The sequence below is a fragment of the Polypterus senegalus genome, chromosome 15, assembly GCF_016835505.1.
Source record: "Polypterus senegalus isolate Bchr_013 chromosome 15, ASM1683550v1, whole genome shotgun sequence".
NCBI lineage: Eukaryota > Metazoa > Chordata > Cladistia > Polypteriformes > Polypteridae > Polypterus > Polypterus senegalus.
In genome coordinates this window covers 136,201,266-136,223,855 of record NC_053168.1, presented here as the reverse complement: position 1 = coordinate 136,223,855, position 22,590 = coordinate 136,201,266, and the positions used below count along the sequence as shown (strand labels likewise).

At 37.2% G+C, this 22,590-nt stretch overlaps 1 protein-coding gene across 2 annotated transcripts in view; it reads right to left on the bottom strand.

Annotated features, from left to right (window-relative positions):
• Nucleotides 1–22,590, bottom strand: part of atp9b (ATPase phospholipid transporting 9B) — a 329,584-nt gene that overhangs the window by 40,622 nt on the left and 266,372 nt on the right. For both annotated transcript variants that reach the window (XM_039737704.1, XM_039737705.1), the window contains exons 16-20: nucleotides 12,666–12,827; nucleotides 11,688–11,780; nucleotides 9,688–9,771; nucleotides 5,138–5,308; nucleotides 3,999–4,097 (exon numbers count right to left, since the gene is read on the bottom strand). In XM_039737704.1, the coding sequence (XP_039593638.1) occupies nucleotides 3,999–4,097; nucleotides 5,138–5,308; nucleotides 9,688–9,771; nucleotides 11,688–11,780; nucleotides 12,666–12,827 (609 nt within the window). The remainder of the gene's footprint in view (nucleotides 1–3,998; nucleotides 4,098–5,137; nucleotides 5,309–9,687; nucleotides 9,772–11,687; nucleotides 11,781–12,665; nucleotides 12,828–22,590) is intronic.

The following is a 22,590-nucleotide window of genomic DNA, read 5'->3' as shown; positions in this document are numbered from 1 at the left end:
TTGCGTTACGACCCGAATGTGGTCACGTGTATCCGCTTGTGCGATTGTAAACAAACAGCCGAGAGCATTTGTAAGCGTCAGTCAGAGCCCAGATACATGTGTTTGTGGATGTAATTTCGGTCAGTGCAGTGATTTATCTATTAATACAGTGGAGCCTCGAGATACGATCACCTCTGTATACGAGAAATTCAAGATAAGAGGAAAGTATGAGCGAAAAATTCGGATCGAAATACGAGCATTGGCTCGCGTAAAGAGCCACAAGCCAGGCTGTGGGTATGCGTGATGCGTTTCCCGATCCGCCTCGACTCGGGGATTCATCCAAGCTGATGCTGCCAGCCCATCAGCTCACTCAGTGTTCCTTGTTCTCTCGTAGTGTGAGGATCTACACGTTTGTGTGCTTGTGATTTCATTGTTTCGCTATAGCAGTTCGCCGTATAAGCGTATCCAAAAATATCGCAGACATGCAGATGGAGAATAGGAGACGATTGCTCTCAAGAGGAGAGAGAGAGAGGGGCGCGCGAGCGAGCGAGATAAGGGGAGAGAGAGAGAGACGTGTGCGCGAGCAAGAGAGAGAAGGAGAGAGAGACGCGCACGAGAGAGAAGAACCATCAGCTCAGTTATGATCACATGACGCTCAGCAGACAAAGTGTATCCATACTACTCGTATTGCAAGACATCGCTCGTTTATTAAGTCAAAATTAATTAAAAAATTTAGCTCGTCTCGCAAAACACTCGTAAACCAAGTTACTTGCAAACGGAGGCTCCACTTGTATATATTATTTATCAGTGTTATTTGTTAGGAAAATTGATTTTTATGTTGATATTTTTGGGGGTGCGGAACGGATTAACTGGATTTCCATTATTTTCAATGGGGAAGTTTGTTCCAGATATGAGAAATTCGCTATACGAGCTCAGTGCTGGAACGAATTAAACTCGTATCTCGAGGTTCCACTGTATATAATTCACTAAGACCATGTCAAGCAAGACGCATAATTGCTAAGGAAGGAAGAGAAGGTAACGAAGGTAAAGCGATTGTTAAGGGATGTTAGCTAGTGGGCTGGCACGGCACATGATGATGTCATCAGGCTGAGTCAGCACCGGCTTGCTTTGGAGTGTATTATTACAGCGGTTCACAACACGGCCAGCTTTGAACTGAGTGCTCGACTATTGTCATTATTAACTTGAGAAACAGCGATCACAATCGAAACGAAGAAGGAAATTATACGGAAATATGAGAGTGGCGTTCGTCTGACTAATCTCACTAATATGTACAGCATGTCGAAATCCACCATCTCGACAATTTTACAAAGAAAAGATTTGCATAAGGAGGCTCCTTCTAAACAATAACCACCTTCCATTTCATTCTCCTCCTCCTCCCTTCCTGCAGCCCAAAGATGTCAAATTAAATAGTGAGTACAGTGTGAAATTATTGTTTCTTGTAGGCTAGGCACTTTTATAACTTTTTGGTTAGTACATTAGAAAAATTATTGGTGTTTTGGTAAATTATGCACATTATACAACCCTTTTTATTATGAAAAGGTTAAGTAAGTGTTGCTGTGGGAGGTTCGGAGCGCATTATGGGTATTTCCATTATTTCTTATGGGAAAAATAGTCTTGACTTACAACCAGCCCTCGCGAACGAATTGAGTTCATAAGTCAAGCGTCCACTGTAAAAGAAAAACTTTTCTGTGTCCCAAATAATTATAGGAAGATCATCTCCCATCTTTCCAGTATCGGTGCAAGAACTGTAATGCAGCAATAGTACCTGTTGTTCAGCTCATACCATTTATTAGGTTTGTTTTTGTGCCGAATAAGTGGTTGCTCACGGAGTCCCGAATGAGGCACATGACCTGCATTGTGAGGGAGTGTCAGTTACTGCACTACGGCCATGCTGCGTGATTCCCCGAGGGTGATCCGGCTTACAGGACCCTCATTGTTGAGGGCCCGAGTGGCTGGGCCAGGTCAAGGGGTTGCCCTCTGCTGTGGCAGATAGACGGTCATTTCCAGAGGGTGGGACTGGACCGCGTGTCTGCCTGGGGCTTTGCCAACGTCATGTGGTGGGTGCGGCAATGCGCTGTACCAGTGCATGCTCCCCAACCGGACCGGACCGGACCTGTTTTGGGTAATATTTTACAGCATGATTTGAACTACAAAATGCATTAATTGTTCTTATCTACAGGCAAAAATTGATTTCAAAGAAGCATAAGATGACTTAATTACATGCCCTTACACCACAATACACTGACACCCTGGGGTACAACAAATAATAATCCAGCCTTGACAAATTCAGCATAGTGAGTAATAATCACTCTGCTCAGATGGCAGTTAATCTCATTAGAGTTTTTCATTCCATACAGACAGGGCCACCTGCTCAAAGGTGCCACAGTTACTCACTTAAATGATAAGGTCTTGTCTCCATGCCAAGTGGGGCCGGTATTGGCATCTTAAAAATCTAATCACCTTTAATGCTAAATCACCAACACTTGAAATCCTGTTCTTTGAGATGTGGAAGAAAACGAAACAAATTTGTAAAGAACAAAATGAACTTGAGCCACATTTTTTTTGATTTTGTAGAGGCCGAGTACTAACACTACTTAACCTTTGCTCGTGCACTCATGCTATTTTCAGCCCCCTGTCTTTAGGTAAAACCACTGCTTTTTTTTTTCAAATCCTTTTATATTTTTGTGTCTCAGCTGTTTAACTCATTTCCTATAAAAATCCTTGATAATGAAAACAAAGAAAGAAATAATCCTAAGTGTAAGAAGATAAGAAAATATTTTCCTCTCAGAAATATCAAATAAACCATTGTTCTGGGCAAAGTATTCAACTTAAAGTAACGCTGACAGCTATTCAGCAAACATCATCCCTATAGTGAAGCACGCTCGATTCATGGAAATCACGTGGTGGATTCTCTGTTCACAGGAGATGTGTGAAGGTAAAATACCAAATGAACTGATCTATAAAAAAAAAATGAAAAAAGCATACTATAGTCATCAGGAAACATGTGAATTAAGAGAAGAGGAATTCTTTTTAATAGAGGAATGATCCACCATATATGGCTAAATCCACTGTGGATTTGACAGGCAATGTTTGAGAGCAGCCCAGTCAGAATCTGGACCTAAACTTAATTAAGATTATATGACAAAATCGGAAAATTTCTCTTTACCAATAACCCTTATATAAAATGAAACAGCATGAGCCATTTTTGAAAGAAAAGTCCAAAGTTGGAGTGTCCTGATGTGCAAATGGCTGTAATTCCTGTTAAAGGTGCATCAAATACTGACTTAATAATTCTGTACTTTTGTTTTAATGCTTACTTGAGAAGAATATGTGAAATTTTATCATCATAAATATTCCTGGGTTTGTCAATAGAAAATATCCATGTTAAATAGAAAATTGTAAAAAGTGAAAAAACATAAGGGAAGGCATATGCGTTATAGGATCTGCACGCACGTCCCAATCACTCCACTTTCTCATTTACCACCACGGATTTATTTGTACAGTACTTAGAAATGGAAAAATGTCAGCATTATTGTTTGCTCTACGTAAATCTGCTCATCTTAATTAGGAAATTTAACAGTTAACAAAACGACGAGACAATAATTGTAAAAATATCTGATTCTTTAAACACAAAAGGTCAAAAAGAACATAATGAACTCCTTAAATGCTTTAATCGTAAATTACAGTCTGCAGGGTGTTATTTATAATTCATTTTTGTTTCTTGTTAAATAACTAGGCCACATTTATATGTAAATTGTATTTAAATCATAATGTCCGCACGTGAACTGGAAGCTCATCTAATTCTTGCGCTCTAATAAAAAATGTTTTCAGTGAATTCAATTATATTTATTTATTTACTCCCACCCCATCCCTTCCCTAACAACCTAAACACCTTAAAATAAACGGAGTGAATGTAAAAATGGATTTAGTTTTTTTTTTTTTTTACTGACATTCACTTTATACAAAGCTGACTTACATAAGAGATTATAAATACATACTGGTCTGAAGATGTGGATATCCTGGTTTCTGGATACCAAGTGCGAGCTCTTGGCAATACACGTAGCTGTTTCCAATTTATCTCCAGTCAACATCCATATCTGCAAGAGACAATGGACAGTATTACTTGGAACAAGCTTAGCTGCTGTAAAATACAAGGTTTTACTTTAAAAGAAACAGATAATGGAATTTTTATATTAATACTGCTGTAGTTGGCTTATAGAAGATGAATTTAAAATTAAAAGTATTTCAAAGAAGCTTGATTAATCAAGAGTAAAATCTCTTATGATACTTGGACATCAGTGTACATAATAAGGTGTGTTATGAAGTTGGAAATTCTGTGATTACCAAAACAATGTAAAAAAAAAACTAACTTTTATATTTGGCCATAGAATTTTAAGACATCAAGGCAGGGGAATAAAAAGCACAAAATCTTTTCTTTGTTTTGAATGAGGCTCTCTAGACTGCAATTTACGTTACACAATATTAAACGGAATCATATTCATTTATTATACTTAGATATGGAAAAACACAATATCTGTCTGAATGACAATGTCCCAAAACAAAAAAAAAGATCAGTACGACTGATTATAAACTGAACTGTGAATTTCTTTCAGACTCTGTGAATTTGGTTACAGCTCCTGTAATGACTTTCAATTCCTCAACAAAATGACTGAAATATATAGAAAAAATTTATCAATTCACACCTGCCAAAGGCCAGTCTAACACAAGAGACACAACAGCACACACGGTCCATCAGGTCCATTTATAGCTGTTAATTAACTAACAGTAACACACATGCCTACTGGAATTTGGTAGGAAAACCTCACACGAGTGGCGAACAGGTCAAGTTTTGAAGCCCAGTCTCCAGGAGCTGTGAGGCAGCAACGTTATCCATGGAGTTCCTGTGCTGCCTTTACTTGAGGAAATATTCAAGCTAGAGACGCATCTAAGAGAAAGCAAGGCTTTGCTCGACAGTTCACTGACAAAAATGTAAATTTAGGAGTGGGGTTTTAATAAGTCTGGAATACTTATCAGCACTTTATGAATCATATCATAGAGATGATGCAAACATAATAACAAAGAATTTGAGCTTACTTCAAGCAAAATAAAAAAGATAGTATCGTGTTTCATAAATAACCTTAATTCCTGCATTTCTCAGCAACTCCAGTGTAGGCCTGACATCAGCCTGAAGCTGGTCCTCCACCCCTGTAAGACACAGAAGTTCCATTTCACGCTCCAGACTCTCCACGACAGCTGCCACTTTTAAAGCTCGATCGTGTATACTTAGCTTGGCTTGATTATAACGGTTCTATATTGGGGGGGAAGAGAGAAGTCAAAAATAATAGCAAAAGAAAACTACAAAACACGGTAAAAAATTACATCGTTACTAGGAGATGTACTCAATCCACAGTTACGGCCAGAATATTAGTAATATCTGCAAATGTACGAAAGAGAAATGATTATTTATTGGAGTCAAAATCAAAAAATTCTATAAATATGTAAAAGAAAAATTAATTATTATTTAATGGACTAAAAATGATGAAACAAGAACAAAATATTTACTCTCTTACCGACTGGAGTATTCCCGTTAAACTGAGGTCCACTATGCTCAATGAGTATTTATAAGAGACTAAATAAACAATCCATTCGTTTTAACTGACATTCTTATAGACAAAAAAAACTTTTTTTTTTAAAAATTACTCATTTAAATAACAGGAAAAATCACGTGAAAACTAAAGTGGTATGCAATGGGTCCTCGAAACTCGACCTTCAACTAACTAAATCACCTAAATACAAACATTGGTGTTATAAATAGATGATTTTTTTAATAGTTTGTTCCTGTGAAAGAAAGTTTACTCGATCAAAAACAATGTGATTTATTGAATTAAATTATTAAAATAAATTATTGAAATAATAATGATTTATTGAAATTAAAAACCACGACTTTCTTGATATTTTAGTTTATAATTTAAAAACGGAATAAGAATTTGAAAATCTAACATCACACTTAAGTTCGATAAAGCCTGAAAAGAATCATACCAAACATATACAGGGTGGTCCAAATTTAATTATGAAACTGTTCGACTGAAAACCATCTCCCTGCCATTTTGGAATGCAGGGCAGGTGCTGCCATTTATCGGCAACAAAAAGAATTTTAAGTGAAATCTCCATGTGCAGGGAAGGTGTTGTGATTTCTATATGTAATAAACTTATAGTGCAATGAAAATTTCATAATTAGATTTGGACCACCCTATATATGTAGGTTTTTAAGTAAGCAATAAAATAATCATTGCACTTTTAAACGTAGGATTATATATATATATATATATATATATATATATATATATATATATATATATATATATATATATATATTATACACAGTGGGTACGGAAAGTATTCAGACCCCCTTCAATTTTTCACTCTTTGTTATATTGCAGCCATTTGCTAAAATCAATTAAATTAATTTTTTCCCTCATTAATGTACACACAACACCAAAAAGTTCTATCTTGGAGTTTGCTAAAAGACAGCTGAAGGACTCTGAGATGGTGAGAAATAAGATTCTCTGGTCTGATCAGACCAAGATAGAACTTTTTGCCCTTAATTTTAAGCGGTATGTGTGGAGACAACCAGGCACTGCTCATCACTTGTCCAATACAGTCCCCACAGTGAAGCATGGCGGTGGCAGCATTGTCATGCTGTGGGGGTGTTTTTTAGCTGCAGGGACAGGACGACTGGTTGCAATCGAGGGAAAGATGAATGCGGCCAAGTACAGGGATATCCTGGACAAAAACCTTCTCCAGAGTGCTAAGGACCTCAGACTGGGCTGAAGGTTTGCCTTCCAACAAGACAATGACCCTAAGGACACAGCTAAAATAATGAAGGATTGGCTTCACAACAACTCTGTGACTGTTCTTGAATGGCCCAGCCAGAGCCCTGACTTAAACCCAATTGAGCATCTCTGGAGAGACCTAAAAATTGCTGTCCACCAACGTTTACCATCCAACCTGAACAGAAGGAGGAATGGCAGAGGATCCCCAAATCCAGGTATGAAAAACTTGTTGCATCTCTCCCAAGAAGACTCCTGGCTGTATGAGCTCAAAAGGGGGCTTCTACTAAATACTGAGCAAAGGGTCTGAATACTTAGGACCATGTGATATTTCAGTTTTTCTTTTTAATAAATCTGCAACAATTTCAAAAATTCTTTTTTTTGTCTGTCAATATGGGGTGCTGTGTGTACATTAATGAGGGAAAAAATAATTTAAATGATTTTAGCAAATGGCTGCAATATAACAAAGAGTGAACAATTGAAGGGGGTCTGAATACTTTCCGTATCCACTGTGTGTGTGTGTGTATATATATATATATATATATATATATATATATATATATATATATATATATATATATATATATAGTATATATATATATATATATATATATATATATATATATATATATAAAAAGAGAGAAAGTGTAGATAAAAAATTTTAGCAAGAGGTTTAGTAAAAGCAGAAATCATGAAATAAACTTAAAAAAAACTTACCATTATTGAAGGCAGTATATGTATATGCTAGATTTAGACGTTTCTTGTAAAATACAACATGCACCTATCTACATTGTAACTCACTTATCCAGCGCAGTGTTAACACTCTGATAATATTTCAGATGATTTCACTATTTACAGACAATGAAATATGTGTAATGTATAGAAAATCTGATCATTTATCAGCGCAATGAATGCACATTATCCATACAAAAATGTACCTTGTAAATCTGATTAGTGCTTATCAGTATTCAATCATCATCATTACTTGATCAGTAATCAAGTATTAATAAAATGTGTAAAAAAAAAAAAAAAACAAGAACAAAACCCCCAAAACTCTCAAATTGCAATGGCAGAGTCCTTGTAATAATCCGAGTTCCATGTCTCTTCTTTTATTTATTTTTATAACTTCATATCAATTTCTGTGCCAACACGGCTCAGTGGTGTCAGAGCCTGACTATAAAGGAACCAGAGAGCACAATATCAGATGGAGGGCACACACTGTCAAGCATTTACACAGAGCAATAAAAATCATCAGTCAGACTAACAGCACGTGTTTGATACACTTATGCAGTTTGGCAGCGCGCACACACACACACACACACACACACGCACACACGCACACACGTACTCCATATTGACATCATGAATAACCCAATGTCCTAACAACTTTTTATGAAATGAAACATATACACAATGGAGACTTTGTTTAGTCAGTACAAAAGTTTGATTTTTTTTTTCATTAAAACAAACATATAAATAATTAAATCATTTTCTTCTGTCAAACAAATGATTTTAAAAGCATTTAAAAATGCTTTTAAAAATATAAATTTTTTTAAATTATTTTTTAATAGAAGAAAATGGAGAACAACCGAATCAGAAAAGTGTAATATCAAAAAGAGATTCAAGTTCCCAAGCCCACTGGCACCCACCTTATTCCATCCCACCCCAACCAATTCAGAGGTGATAGAAAAAAGAAAAAAATGTCTTTGCCAGCAGCATGCCCCCACACATCTCAATTAAAAGAAATGAAGTGACTTTTTAGTATGTGCAATTCCTTTTTCTACAAATGATATATATTGTGGATGGAGAAGAGAAATGAATACCTGCAGCTCAAAGTTCTAAAAGAAGTAAGTTATAAAGAAGCTCCCCCAGGATTGTATTAAACACTGGTCTTGGTTTTTCCAGTGAGATGCCAGGAGGATTTCAGCAGCTAAATAACTCACTGAAATCAATTTCTTATTAATAGTGGAACAGGTGTATGATGAAAAATCATGAACTAAAAAAAAAAAGCTATGAAGAACAAGGGATTATGACATCCAAAAAGAGAGGAAAAGAGGTGGAAATGGAGTTTCACAAAGATGCGGTTCAAGCGCTGGACCAAAAAATATGAAACAAAGGAACCACACAATGTAAGAGAGAACAAATTACAAACTCGCTCAGGGGCTAAACACATTGAACTTAGAAGGAGACCTACCAACTCTATGGACAATTTTATACTGAATAAACCAGTGATTCAAACGTTTATAGCAGTTTTGACGTCAGACTGAATCCAACTTCATGGCAGAATGTGAGTGTTGATCTGAATCCCACTGTACTGAAATAGCGAGAGGCTTTTTACTGGATAGCACTGAGACTGGTCGGAGTTGACACAAAATTGAAATAAAGAAGGTGCAAAAAGATTGGAGAGGACAGAGAGATGGTACATGTTCTGAGGACCGACATTAGCCGTAGATAAAAGCAAAAAGTGGAGGAAGAGAGTGAAAGTTCAAATGAAGGATCGCAGAGTGGAAGAAATCCTGCCTCCACAAAAATTGTGCGTTAATTCTAGTGACTGCTGTGTTATTTCAAGAGAAACTAAGTGCAAAGAAAAAAAAGTATTAAAAAAAAAAAAAAATTGCAAATTTGTATTTATTTTACTGTGAGAAAAAAAAAGTATATAAATTTAAAACAAAGCATTCCTATTTACTTGTTATGCAGGTTCAACTGAATCTCAATTACATAAGTAAAGACCTGCGCATATCTGTAGAAAGTCCTGATGGAAGCAAGATTGACTTGACCTTGTTCTATATATGTGATCAGTAATCTATTTATTAACTAAAATTACACCATAAAATCGGTTTTATCAGTATGAAATTACCTCAAAATCCTGATACTGTTCCTCTGATAAGGCCTTTTTGGCGACCACTAGAGTGCGCAGGCCTTCTCTTGCCATGTTACCACACTAGAAGACAAAACAGAAAAGGCATGAGAGGCGGATAAAGTGATGTACTAATTACCTTTCCTGCCTTCATGCAGCTGAAGGAGAGTCACCCACTCAAGTGTCGAAAGGCTCACATCCATTTTTACGTGACTTGAAGGCAGCCTATCATTTGTTCACGACGTTCTTCTACTGCAACTATAAAAATTAGTGCATGAAACTAGTGACATATTTGCAGCATTATGAAAAGAGAATACTTCACTTTCTTGCTTTCCTCACAACACAGATGATTTGATCAAACTGATTTTTGGCATGTGCATCAAAGAGGACCTACTGCATTTTAGCAGAAGGAGATTTCTGATCAGTTGCAATAATAATAAATAGTTAAAGGTATACTTTTTTTATTCAAAATTAATGCACACACAGAGAAGGCTAAGCAAAAAAATCACAAGGTTGTATGATCACAGTACAAGTACAGAACGGCTATTGGCGGGATTTATATAGCTTTGTAGTATCAAATGATCAATGCATAAAATAGAGCTGTAGGCTACATTTAAAGGGCAAAAAAGACTACCATTATACAGTTTCTCTGTTCTATTCTAATTATTTGAAACTACTGAGCGGAATATTTATTGACATGCCCTTATAATCTCAAACAAATAAAACAAGGATATTACAATTAATTGTACATCATTAACACCACAGTTATGGTTATGACATTTTATTAGGTCTCCAGGGAACCGGCTTGATTCAACTCAGTAATTAAATAAAATTGCCCCACAGCAGGTATTGACTTGGAAATATTGCCAATACAATTATGAACATATGCAGACTGATCTTTCGATTATATTTGGCTTGTGTTATTACACAGTTTAAAGAATTCAAATAGTTCATTATGAAAAAAAAAAACATTCAAAGATAATTAAGGATGAAAGACAGTATGCTAAATAAGAAATCAGAGAAGGGGCAATAATGAGAATGTGATAGCGAAGCTGAAATACGTAAGGAGAAGAATGAGGGAGATTTTTACATTATCATTTAAAGAATCAGGTTTTGCCTTCTGTCAGCCTAATTATTTTAAATATACTATTGTGTCCCTCTTCAGCTGCCGGGAAGACTAGATGGCTTCATTACCATGTATGGTACATAATTTTATCCAAGATTGTTTGCATGCAGAATGTAATTATGTTAAAATGGTTAATCTCATGAGCCACTTAAAAGGTACACAGCCATATAATTATGTTATAAAACATTCCACTCAAGGTGTATTAAACATCGCATTTGCAAGTTGTTATCCCAACTGTCACAGTTATATTCCGCCTTTTGGGATAGGGAAAAAAAAAACCAAAACAAAAGGAAACCAGTCAAAACCATCATTTGACACTTTATTCTCTACTTTCACCTTCTTTATGTAACTAATTTTGACTTTCTACAATACTGAAACTCTACAGAATGGGGAAAAAATTGTAGATTTTTTTGTGATTGCTTGTTATGGAAAATAATCCTGGCTTTCAAATTATTTATTTAGATTTGTATATTTTCAGAAGCTTCTGTATCAGATACTTAAATTCTCAAACCCATTTACTTCATTTTCAGGATTTCACTGGCTGGATCCTACGTCAGCAACATCAGGCGTAAAGCAGGAACGACCCTGAAAGGGGAAATAGTCCACTGCAGGGTCTACACAATTCACGCGCCAACACTTCCGCTTACATCACTATTCCCACGGGGCTAATTCAGCATCAAATTCCACCCAGGCAGCGACCAGGCCTAGAATCCCAACCGAGGATGTTGGATGCATAAAGCAGTGGTGCTAACACCATACTATCACTGTACGTTCATATTTATTTTTATGGGTGTGTGTGCATAGTGAATATATAAACACATATACGTATACAGTATGTAAATACACAATCACATACAGACATAGACAAACAAACCTCTTCTTCTAGCCAATCGTTATACTGTACAATGCTGGACATTGCCACATCAGCTCCCTTCATATAAAATGTAATGTCACCTGTTGACTCCTCCTGGATGGGGAGAGAGAACATATACATATGTAAAATGTTAAACTGTAAATAAGTAGGCTTCATATATTATGGTTATGGAACAATACCAGGATTATCTGACATCTTGTTGTCTCGTAACCCCAAATTATGAGAGACAAAGGCAATGTGAATAATAACAGCAACTAGAAATGTATGTAACTAGGTGGTGAGAGTTAAGAGAATGGTGAATTACATAATACAATAATGCAACTAGTCCACCGTGTTAAAGTTCTACTAGAAAATAACGAATGTTGCTTATTACATTCAGTTCATTAAAAGCTAAATCCAAGTCAAAGCAGCCATGGAAGAGAGACAAGAAATAATCCTGGAGAGGGCAGAAGTCCATCACAGGGAACACATCCACACATTTGGGAGGACCTTGGCATCACCAATCAACTTAACGCCCAAGTCTTTAGTACCCACAAAGGCCCCATAATTTCACAGTACAAGTACAGTTACTTTGACTGAAGTATTTTTTGGTATTATTCCTTTCAGCGCACATCATCTATTTAATCTGTTTTGAATTTCAAAAGTTCTGTCCTGCTGTTATGTTGCTAGAGTTCAACACCGATTTAATTTCTCAAGAGTTTTGGAAATACTAAAAGGCAGAACATATTTTCTCTGAATATTAATCTAATCAACATTACTGTAGTGTGAACTGCTGTTTATATTACCCTGCATAAATGCTCACTATGAAGAGCACTACACTAAATTAATTACATACAGCACTCTAAAAATGTTGTCGCTTTGATCACTGCGGAAAACCCTGGCAGCAATTACGAAAAGGAAGAGGAGCCTACACAGTATAAACTCCACCTGCACATTAGAAAAAATATTAAGAGAAGGCAGCAAAACAAACCTTCTTACCCTAACAATGATTCCCATTCTTTTGCTTTCTGATGTAAATGGGAAAATCTGTAAGATGTAAAATGTGAGAATTTGTCCACCAGGGGTCTTCAGCTGCATTGAGGTCAGGTCTCTGTTAACTAATGTCAGGCCAACGCTCTCTGTCCACTGCACCAGGGCCACCTGAAGAACATAAAATTCATGGTGTCAGGGGTCAATCACACTCTTGTGTAAACTATACTGGAGTCAAATGAATGACAGAGGTGAAAGATCGCAAAGCTTCTAAATATATACACTTGAGGTCAGATGTCATCATTCTTATTATCTCAGAAAGGATACCATATGTCAAAAACTAAAGTAAATCTTCACTAAATCTATGGCATAAACAATGGAAGTAATAATTGAACATTAGCTTTGAATATCCACCCCTGACAGAAAACCCATTTTGAGACAAAAAAGGAAAGTGGGAAGCAAAAGGAGACATTTGTTAAGTCATTTGTTTATTCTTTAAAGGTATTGTTACTGTCCAAACATCATTAACTGTGGGTTAGTATGTACAGATAATCAAGATGCCAGACTGAATTTAAAAGTCTGAATTCTAAATCCAAAGTTTTTTTTTTTTTTATGTTTTGTCAAAATTGTCAACAAATTTTTAGAATCTTCCCCTTCCAATAGAGGGTTATGGATGGCATCAACTGCACAGCAATATGATTACTGTGCCAATAAAGCTGTAGCTGATGTTCAACTGGTTATTTCATATGTTGATATGCCTGATTCCTATGTCAAGCACTATTTCTGGATTTTTCTTCAGAATTCAATACCATCCAGCTTCACATGCTGATTGAGAAATTGAAAAGTACGAATGCTAACCCATGTACTACATTACAGATTCAGAACATTCTTTTAAATTTTCACAAATAATTAAAGAATATAAGACTTTTGCAAAGGTCATTCATTGAAATACAGGGACTCCTCGAGGCTGCGTTTTGTCTCCATTGCTATTAACACTGTACACAGGTGACCTGAAACAGAACAGTGACCATAGTTAGTTCGCGTACAGTAATCAAGTACTCTGATGACACCATGGTGATAGAGCACATATCTGTGAGGATGAAACTGTTAAATCAACCAAGTGCAAAATTCAGTTCACTGATGCAATAAGAACTCTACACTGAATTTCTAAAAAGACTAAAGATATGATTTTTGACTTTAAGGCTATATCCACAGTACAGTAATCCCTCCTCGATCGCGGGGGTTGCGTTCCAGACCCCCCGGTGATAGGTGAAAATCCGCGAAGTAGAAACCATATGTTTCTATGGTTATTTTTATATATTTTAAGCCCTTATAAACTCTCCCACACTGTTTATAAATATTACCCGCAGAGTTATACAGCATAATCCCTTTGTATTCTCTTAGATATTAGGTAAGATTCATTGAAATTATGTATATAAACACACTATTTATATACAGTAAAACCTAAATATTATTTTAAAGATATTGAGTGTCTCTGATATCACATATGTTACAGCCATTACGATAGACAGGCCACCAGCAATAAATACGTACAACGCAAGAAAAATAGTATACAGTAAAATGTGTACAGTGACACTAAACGTACGTACATGTACTAAGTACTGTAAGTTGAAAATTAATTATGGTTACTCACCAACAATGACATGATGACTTGTCCGATAACAATGAGTTTAATTTTACTGCACAACAAAGGAGAGCGTTACAGCCTTTAAAGGAGCCACTTCAGGCGATTCTGTAGCACTGCCGTTGTTCTTCTTCAGGCAGTCTTCAATCCAAATCCCTAAAGCAGATTCCATCCGGACTACTGCCTTATTACATCCACTTACAACTCGTTTTGCACCCTGGTTAAAAGGACACTGCGGCCGTAGATCTTATATTCCTTTCCTACTTTTTAAATAAAAAGAATCGTAGCCTTCAACAAATCCAAAACGTTTACCTTTTCGACAATCGTTTACATCTTCCGTTTGCGCTTGGGCACGGCCCCTGAAGCAGTAGCAGATCGTTTTGGAGCCATAATGAAGGACTTGACTACGCACAAAGATAAACACAAAAGAGCACAACTCTTTACACAGAGAAACACGTTGATGCTGAATGAGCGAGACGAGACTTCCTGGTTAACACTGCATTCAGCAGGCAGGAACTTAACTGCGTGCTCTGATTGGTTAGCTTCTCAGTCATCCGCCAATAGCGTCCCTTGTATGAAATCAACTGGGCAAACCAACTGAGGAAGCATGTACAGGAAGTAAAAAGACACATTGTCCACAGAACCCACGAAGCAGCGAAAAATCCACGTTATATATTTAGTTATGCTTTCATATAAAATCCGCAATAGAGTGAAGCCGCGAAAGTCGAAGTGCGATATAGCGAGGGATTACTGTACTACATTTTTATTTAAAAAATGGACTTTTTAAACCAAAATAATCTCCATTCATACTAGTCTCTTAAAAATCATTTACAAAAGTATCTCTGCCCCACATTAAATGACCGAAACCACATACCATGTTCACCTACAATTCTCATGCAGGCAATGGTGGGAAATGATTGAAGGTGTGGTGACTCTGCTGACCAAGGGATTACTTGCAAAACTGTAGTGACTGGGAAATTACTTGCCCTTTGTGCATATATGCAGCATTCAAACTGTACAAAATGCAATTTAGAGGCATACATGTAAGCAACACCACCAGCGCCACGGAAAGCAACTCCTCTGTCTTCACTATATTGGAATAAGGTTTCATTGTGTGAAGGGAGCGAGATGTAATGAGTAGGATCCAATCAGGGAAGGGCCACAAAGCCAGCATGTACAAATCACAGCATGACTAGAATCTACATTATTGAAAAAAATGCATTTTCACCCGTCCACATTACAATGCTGAGAATCCATTTTCAGACGTTTTATGGCACTAGATGGTGTTTTCAAAAGTCTTCGTTTTGGGGGTTGAAAATTATGGGGTAAGGTGGACAAAAACATTTGTATTTTTATATGAAAATGTAATAGTGTGGACCGAGCTTAAGAGATCGAAATCTTGTCAAATTAGTGACTGAATAAGAATATAAATACTTAGAAATTCTAAATCGGAATATTAACAAAAAAAAATATTTCTGAACACATTCATTTCTCTTTTTTAAACTTTGTAAACTCATGTTGTTGTTTTATCAGAGTTTGAACCAAACAGTCATCGCTGTCAGATTCACTGTCTGGTTTAGTAGTCTCAAAAATCTAAATTTAAAAAAGCTCCAACAGGTTACCAAACACGCACCCACAATTACTGGTACTAATGCAGAAGATCTGGTAGGTGTGTGTCAGAGGGCACATGTTCAAGGAAAAAAAAACAAAACTGGAAATCATCTCAACTGGCGACTGACATCCATTACTTTCAGTAAATCAGGGAGGGCAGTTGCTTTAAACACCAACGTAAACTGCTGCAGAAATTCTTTTCTTCCTAGTGCCATTAATCGGAAGGTTGCTGGTTCGAATCCCGTCAATGCCAAAAGGGAGTCTACTGCGTTGGGCCCTTAACCTGCAATTGCTCCGTCCTGGGTATGACGTTAATCTGCATCCATCCCTGCATGTAGGCCCCCCCAGATTGAAGGCAAAAACTTGGAGGATGTTGGCAGAAATTGGCACTCCAGCCACCATAAAAAACCTCACACTGTTCCAATACATCTGAACTGGTGTGGTGCTGAGGTGTCACCCGTTGCATGGCTGCACTCGGGTCCTAATCTGGATCCTGAGTTGGTTTGTCGTGTTGTGGGTGCGGCAATGCGCTGTATCAACACATGCTCCTAACCTCCTCCTTCTCCATTTAGTGCCATTCAGTGTTTTAATTGGGAATATCGAAGATAATAAAACTTCTAGGAGAGTAGAGTTGACTCTCTGTTATCATAAAAGATCCGTGGGCATCTTTCAAAAAGAGTAGGGACTACCCAAATGTCCTTGCTGAAATGCTCACCATGACCTTACCCATGTTGGCCTCCTAACCATCTCCCATCTCTAATTGGCTAACTATATCTCTCTCACCCCTTCACCACCTAATATCTAATGTCTGGGAAGGATACTGGAGCAAAAATGGTTGCCTTCGCATCATCCAGGTGGATGCTGAATATTGGTGGTGGTGGCTAAAGTGGCTCTCTACTGTCTATGTAAAGGGATTGGGGTGTCTAGAAAAAGCGCTATATAAATCAATTTACCTCTCTACCTGTATTGTCTAACAGTTCTAGGTAAAAACTCGGGGTCAAATTGTTAGAATCTCTATTTCTATTCGTTCCAATGATGTTTAAGATGTTTAGTGCAACTATTAACCTGTTTCCCTCTACGTGTTATTTTTGTCAGCTATTGGACGCAGCTGAGAAGGCAAATTTCATATTTCCTTGTGCAAACGTGAATAAATAAAGATCCTTCACCTTGATAGCAGAAAGAAATCCCAGACAGGAGGCAAACCTATTGTAAGGCATACATAGGAACACCATCACACTTGCTGACAGCGGGCCAATTTAGAATTGACGGTGAACCTAAAAATGCACTTCACTGGAATGTGAAAGGAAAGCCATGGAGCAAAAATACAATCTAGACGGTGACTGGGCAGGGAATGGAGCCCGGGTCTCTTTAGATTCCTAAAACACCCGTTTTGAAATATTTTATTACTTCTTCTGCTCTCACAGGTTACTCTGAATGCATGAAAAATGATTTGTACAAGCAGCTAGAAAGGCCTTTGAAATATGCGAGACTCGCTATTTCATAATTTCAGAAAAAGAAAATGCATTGTCTGATGCAAAAAAAAAAGTCAGTAAATACAAAACCTATTAAAAATGTACATGTTAAAGGGTGACATTGGGGTCGACACAAATATATGTCATGTGGGCATTAAAATTCAGGATTAGTTAAATATGTACATTTAGATAATGTGTTTGCCTCTTAATCTATTTAAATACTCAGTGTTGCAGTAGGGCTACTAATGGACTAAAACTTATTTATGGAGAATAATTAAAACTGAAAAGCATGCATTAAAACTGCTCCCTACTTAACAGATCTTAACTAATGAGATTAGCCTAATGAATGGAGCACTTCACATGTCTCCCTTCATAAGGCAGCGCAACTGCTGACAGCAACTAAATATGACAAGGTTAGCGTTATATGACTTTTGAGTTGAGAGTTTAATTAATTACAGAGGGATCCTGTAAATCCCAGGCACAATTTAAAAATATCATTCTTACTGTTCACGAACCAAAATAAATATCTAAATGTCCTATCATTTGGTGATTTGTCATACACAAGTGCACTGCTCTACCATTTAAAGACGATTTCAACAATCTCGACAGTGGGGGAGCATTTTCAGTAACATTAACCTTAAACACGGCTGCAACTCCTGAGCAGTCATAAGTCGCGCTGTAATCGGTTGATTTTTTTTTTTTTTTATTAACTTGTAACCTGTCAAATTAATTTTGCAGTTTGCATACAATGGACCCCCAGATTAATAAATAGTGCTCAGAAGTTGTTCATTACGTATTATCCTTTTATTCTTCTTCTACGGAGAAAAATCCGCCCAGTATGCAGTATCAGCTGCAAATGATTCAATACTCCAAAGGTTAATTTTCAATTTGCACAGTGAAAGGTTACTATTACATTTTGACCTGCAAATTGTATCTTCCTGCTAATACCCTATCATTTCATTTTGTGTCTCTTTGTAGTTGGGACTTAAGCATGCTATATTTGGTGACTCAACATCTGTTTATTATTTAGCTCATGCTTGGTTACACAGCCTGTCTGAATTAGAGGCTTGCAAGCCTTGTCTTTTCAGCATCTACTACCTAGCCCCAAATTCTTTTATCAGTCTCACTGGGCCCATTAAAGTCATGTTAACTATAATAACATCAGTGCATATATTATTACAGGATAGCAACAAATGCACAAAACAAAAGGATGATGCTAGAAAACACACGAACAATGACTTTGGGATTTAATGTATAAATAGCTGTTTGGAATTTATTTTCAGGCTCAGGACCTCATAGATAAAGAGATTTATTTTCAATAATTCATCAATGCTAAGACAAGTCCAACGCAACAGGAAGCATACCTGAGGGGGACATGAGAATGTGAATTTACAGACATACAATGGTGCTACCCTTAGAACCACAAGATATGTGATTTACGTGGCTTGTATCAGTTTGCTTTCAATAATTTACTGTAGATAATTCAATACGAAGGGAATGTAGACACGTATTTGAAGATACTTTTTAATAGATTAGAATTCCACCACTCAGGCTGGGTTTTTTTTTTTTTGGGTTCTTTCTTAGGCCTATTTCTCTCACAGCAGGTTCAACTCCTAACAACCTGTCATGGACAAAACAGGGTAAGAAAAAAAATGAAAAGAATTTTCTGAATGATGTTAGAAAAGACGCAGTTCAAATGTAGACTAACGTCAGCTAGATTTCAATGACCATCTTGTCAAATATTTCACAGATATTTCTGTACTTGTTATCAAAGGCTCATAGTGCAAATTTTATGAATGGCAGGGCTCATGTGGTCAGCTTTAATGACAAAGTGGAATTTAAGCATCTGCTCAGTGACACACAGCAGGTGCAGCAAGGGAATAATTAGAGCCATCATTTTATTTTAAGCAGCAGATAAAAAAAAAAAAAAAAATATTGTGGCAGAAAGTCTTGGATATACAGGATACACAAATGAGCGAGACTTGCTCATTAACAATGTTAAACAGTAAACAATGTAACAATGTTAGCATGCATTTATTTTATTATATCATGTTTCAATTGTCCTACAATTTATAACGCAATACTGGATATTATTTGTTATACAAGAATGTGAAATACCTGAATATGTCTCTCTCACACACACACAGATATTCTTAAAAGTATGTCCTAATCAACCTGCAACTTATGGAAACTTTCCAGCAGCATGATTATATATAAATGTATGTACTTCATTATATATATATATATATATATATATAATATATTATATATAATATAATAAATATACTATAATATATAATAATAATACTACAGTGGGTTGGCACCCTGCCCGGGATTGGTTCCTGCCTTGTGCCCTGTGTTGGCTGGGATTGGTTCCAGCAGACCCCCGTGACCCTGTGTTTGGATTCAGCGGGTTGGAAAATGGATGGATATATAATAATAATAATATATAATTATATTATTATAATATATAATATATATACTAATATAATATAATATACATATGTGTCTATATATAAAATATATATATATTTATATATAAAATATAACTATATATATATATATATTCACACACACAGATACACATACATATAAACACACAAATAATCAGTAATAAAAACATACAATGCTTAATCACAGTGGTTGAGGTAACATTCCTCTTTGTGTAAATGACGTCTTTTTTCTTTTTTTTTTTCCACTGCTCCCATGAGTATTAGACCACAGTTAAAAGACAGGCTGCTGGGTCAGCTCACAGATATGTGCTGTTTAATGAGCTGCGTCACTATGAGGAGTGGCTTCTGTCTTGTTACTGTTGTGTGACAAGAGGCTGGGGGTGGTACCCAGCCGGGACACCCAGGAGGACCGGAGGAGGGCTTATGCCTCCTCCAGACCATGAATGGGCGACCGCCCTGGTGGCTTTGGGGACCACGGGAACACAGCTTAGAAGCTCAACCCTATAGGGGCCCATGGTCACCGCCAGGGGGCTCCCCAATGCCTGTGGAGCCCTGGCCCTCAGCACTTCCACCACACACCCAGAAGGGCTGGGGGGAAGAAGACCAGGGACACCCAGAGTGCTTCTGGGTTCGCAGCTGGTACTTCCGCCACACCAGGAAGGGCCAGCGGAAGCTAATCGGGAGGCAAATGGAGCATGTCCGGGTGAGCTTAAAAGGGGCCGCCTCCTTCCATTTGATGGCTGGAGTCGGGAGCTGAGAAAGACAGAGTTCGGAGGAGACGAGTGGAGGCGGACCTGACAGAATGGCAGTGTGAGAAGAGGCCTGGACTTTGGGGTAGAGTGGGCTGTGTGTGTCATCCTTGTATATCGTGTTTGTAAATAAACGTGTTGTGGTACTTGAACGATGTCTACCTGTCTCTGTCCGGGCTCTTCCCCACAGTTGGTAACTGGGCAGTCTCTGCAAATCTGAACTAGATAAGTAGGGTAAAGAAATTCACTTTGTTAAACACTCTTCATTCATTACAGGCTCACAATGTTTTTAGAAATTTACCAGTACAAAAACAGTAACTTGGTAAACTTAAAATGAAGCAATTTCAACGTGATAAACAACATCGATGGATATACCATATAAACATACATACAACACACACACTCATATGTAAACACTTTGGATGCGAGTGTGAATGGACATTTTATATATATACATACATACTCACTCTTTAATTTAATATTTTTTTTATCAGTATGCTGCTGTTGGAGTATGTGAATTTCTCCTTGGGATTAAGAAAGTATCTATCTATCTATCTATCTATCTATCTATCTATCCACATACACGCATATAGTCAACACACACATTCTTATTATTGTCAGTGAAAACAGGAAAATGCAATGTTTTTCTATGGGATTACAACACAGTCTGGATAATAACAATATAATTTACTATGCAGTTTTGGACAACCACGGGGTGTACCAGCCACCCTACCTGACACAGACAGGCAGACATAATACCGTCCAGCACACACGTTTTTAAGTTTGGCAGCACTTTTTCTTCGCTCCCCACTCTAGAGCTCAACACAAACGTATCAGCACACAATGCTCAGTCCCTTCTTTCTCCTTCTTCTTCCTTTCTGTTACTTAGCTGCCTCCACGCCTCTCCCAGCAAGCTCTGTCTTCCTTCCTCCTCACTCTGGCTCCTTTTTATTCAGTTCATGGGAATGCTCCAGGTGCCTTATTAGTATTACCAGGAATCACTCCCAGGTATGGTGGAAGTTCATTGTAGGGCTCTGCAGCTCCACCTGGCGGCCCCCACGGAACACAACAGGGCTGTACCAGACTACAAATCCCAACATGCTCTGCGCCCAGGAGGGATGCCCTCTAGTGTCCCACTGGAGGTAGTGCCTTAGAGATGCTCTCTCCCATGGTCTTTCCATCCTGCTGGCATGGCATCCCAGCCAGGTAATGGCTGAGTTCGGCCATCACTATATATATATATATATATATATATATATATATATATATATATATATATATATATATATATATATATATATATATGCATATACACACTCTGCCAGTCAAAATTCAGAACTCACCCTGAAATGTTTTTTGATAGAAACTGATACCTCTTTTATTAAGAAACCATTCCAAAAGTTTCGTTCTGGGCTGAAATTAATCAGCTTTCTCAAGAAACATCAGTTTGTTGTTTTTTTTTATTTGCAGAATGATGTTTATTCCATCTGACAGATAAACTTAATATTTTATACAAAGGCATTTATTACTGTCTTGATAGAAGAGAGCAAACTGGATCTAACCAGGACAGAAAAAAAATGGGAAGGCCCAAATGTGAGAAACAAATGTCTTAAAGGTCCTCATATGTCTGCTTGCTTTAATGAACGTCAAATACCAGTGTCATCTACAAAAAGAGAAAGGATGATTCGAGGATGCTGACAATTCGTTTTTCCAAGCTTCTGTCCAATATCAGAGTTCTTCTGCCCATTTTAAAGTTTTCTTCTTATTTGAAATTCTGCCTTTAAGACCAGCATCCCAGAAGCATTAGTCGTTACTTTGAATAATAATGATTTGTGTTTTTAGAAAAGTTTGCTTTACTCAGTTACTGGATAAATCTGAACCATCGTTGTAAAGCTCCAACTTGCCCTTTGAAACAGTTAATGAGAAGACAAATGACAAACCCCAGCACGTGAGAAGCTCCAACTAGTTTACTGTGAAACTGGGCACTAGTGGTGGCAACTCTAA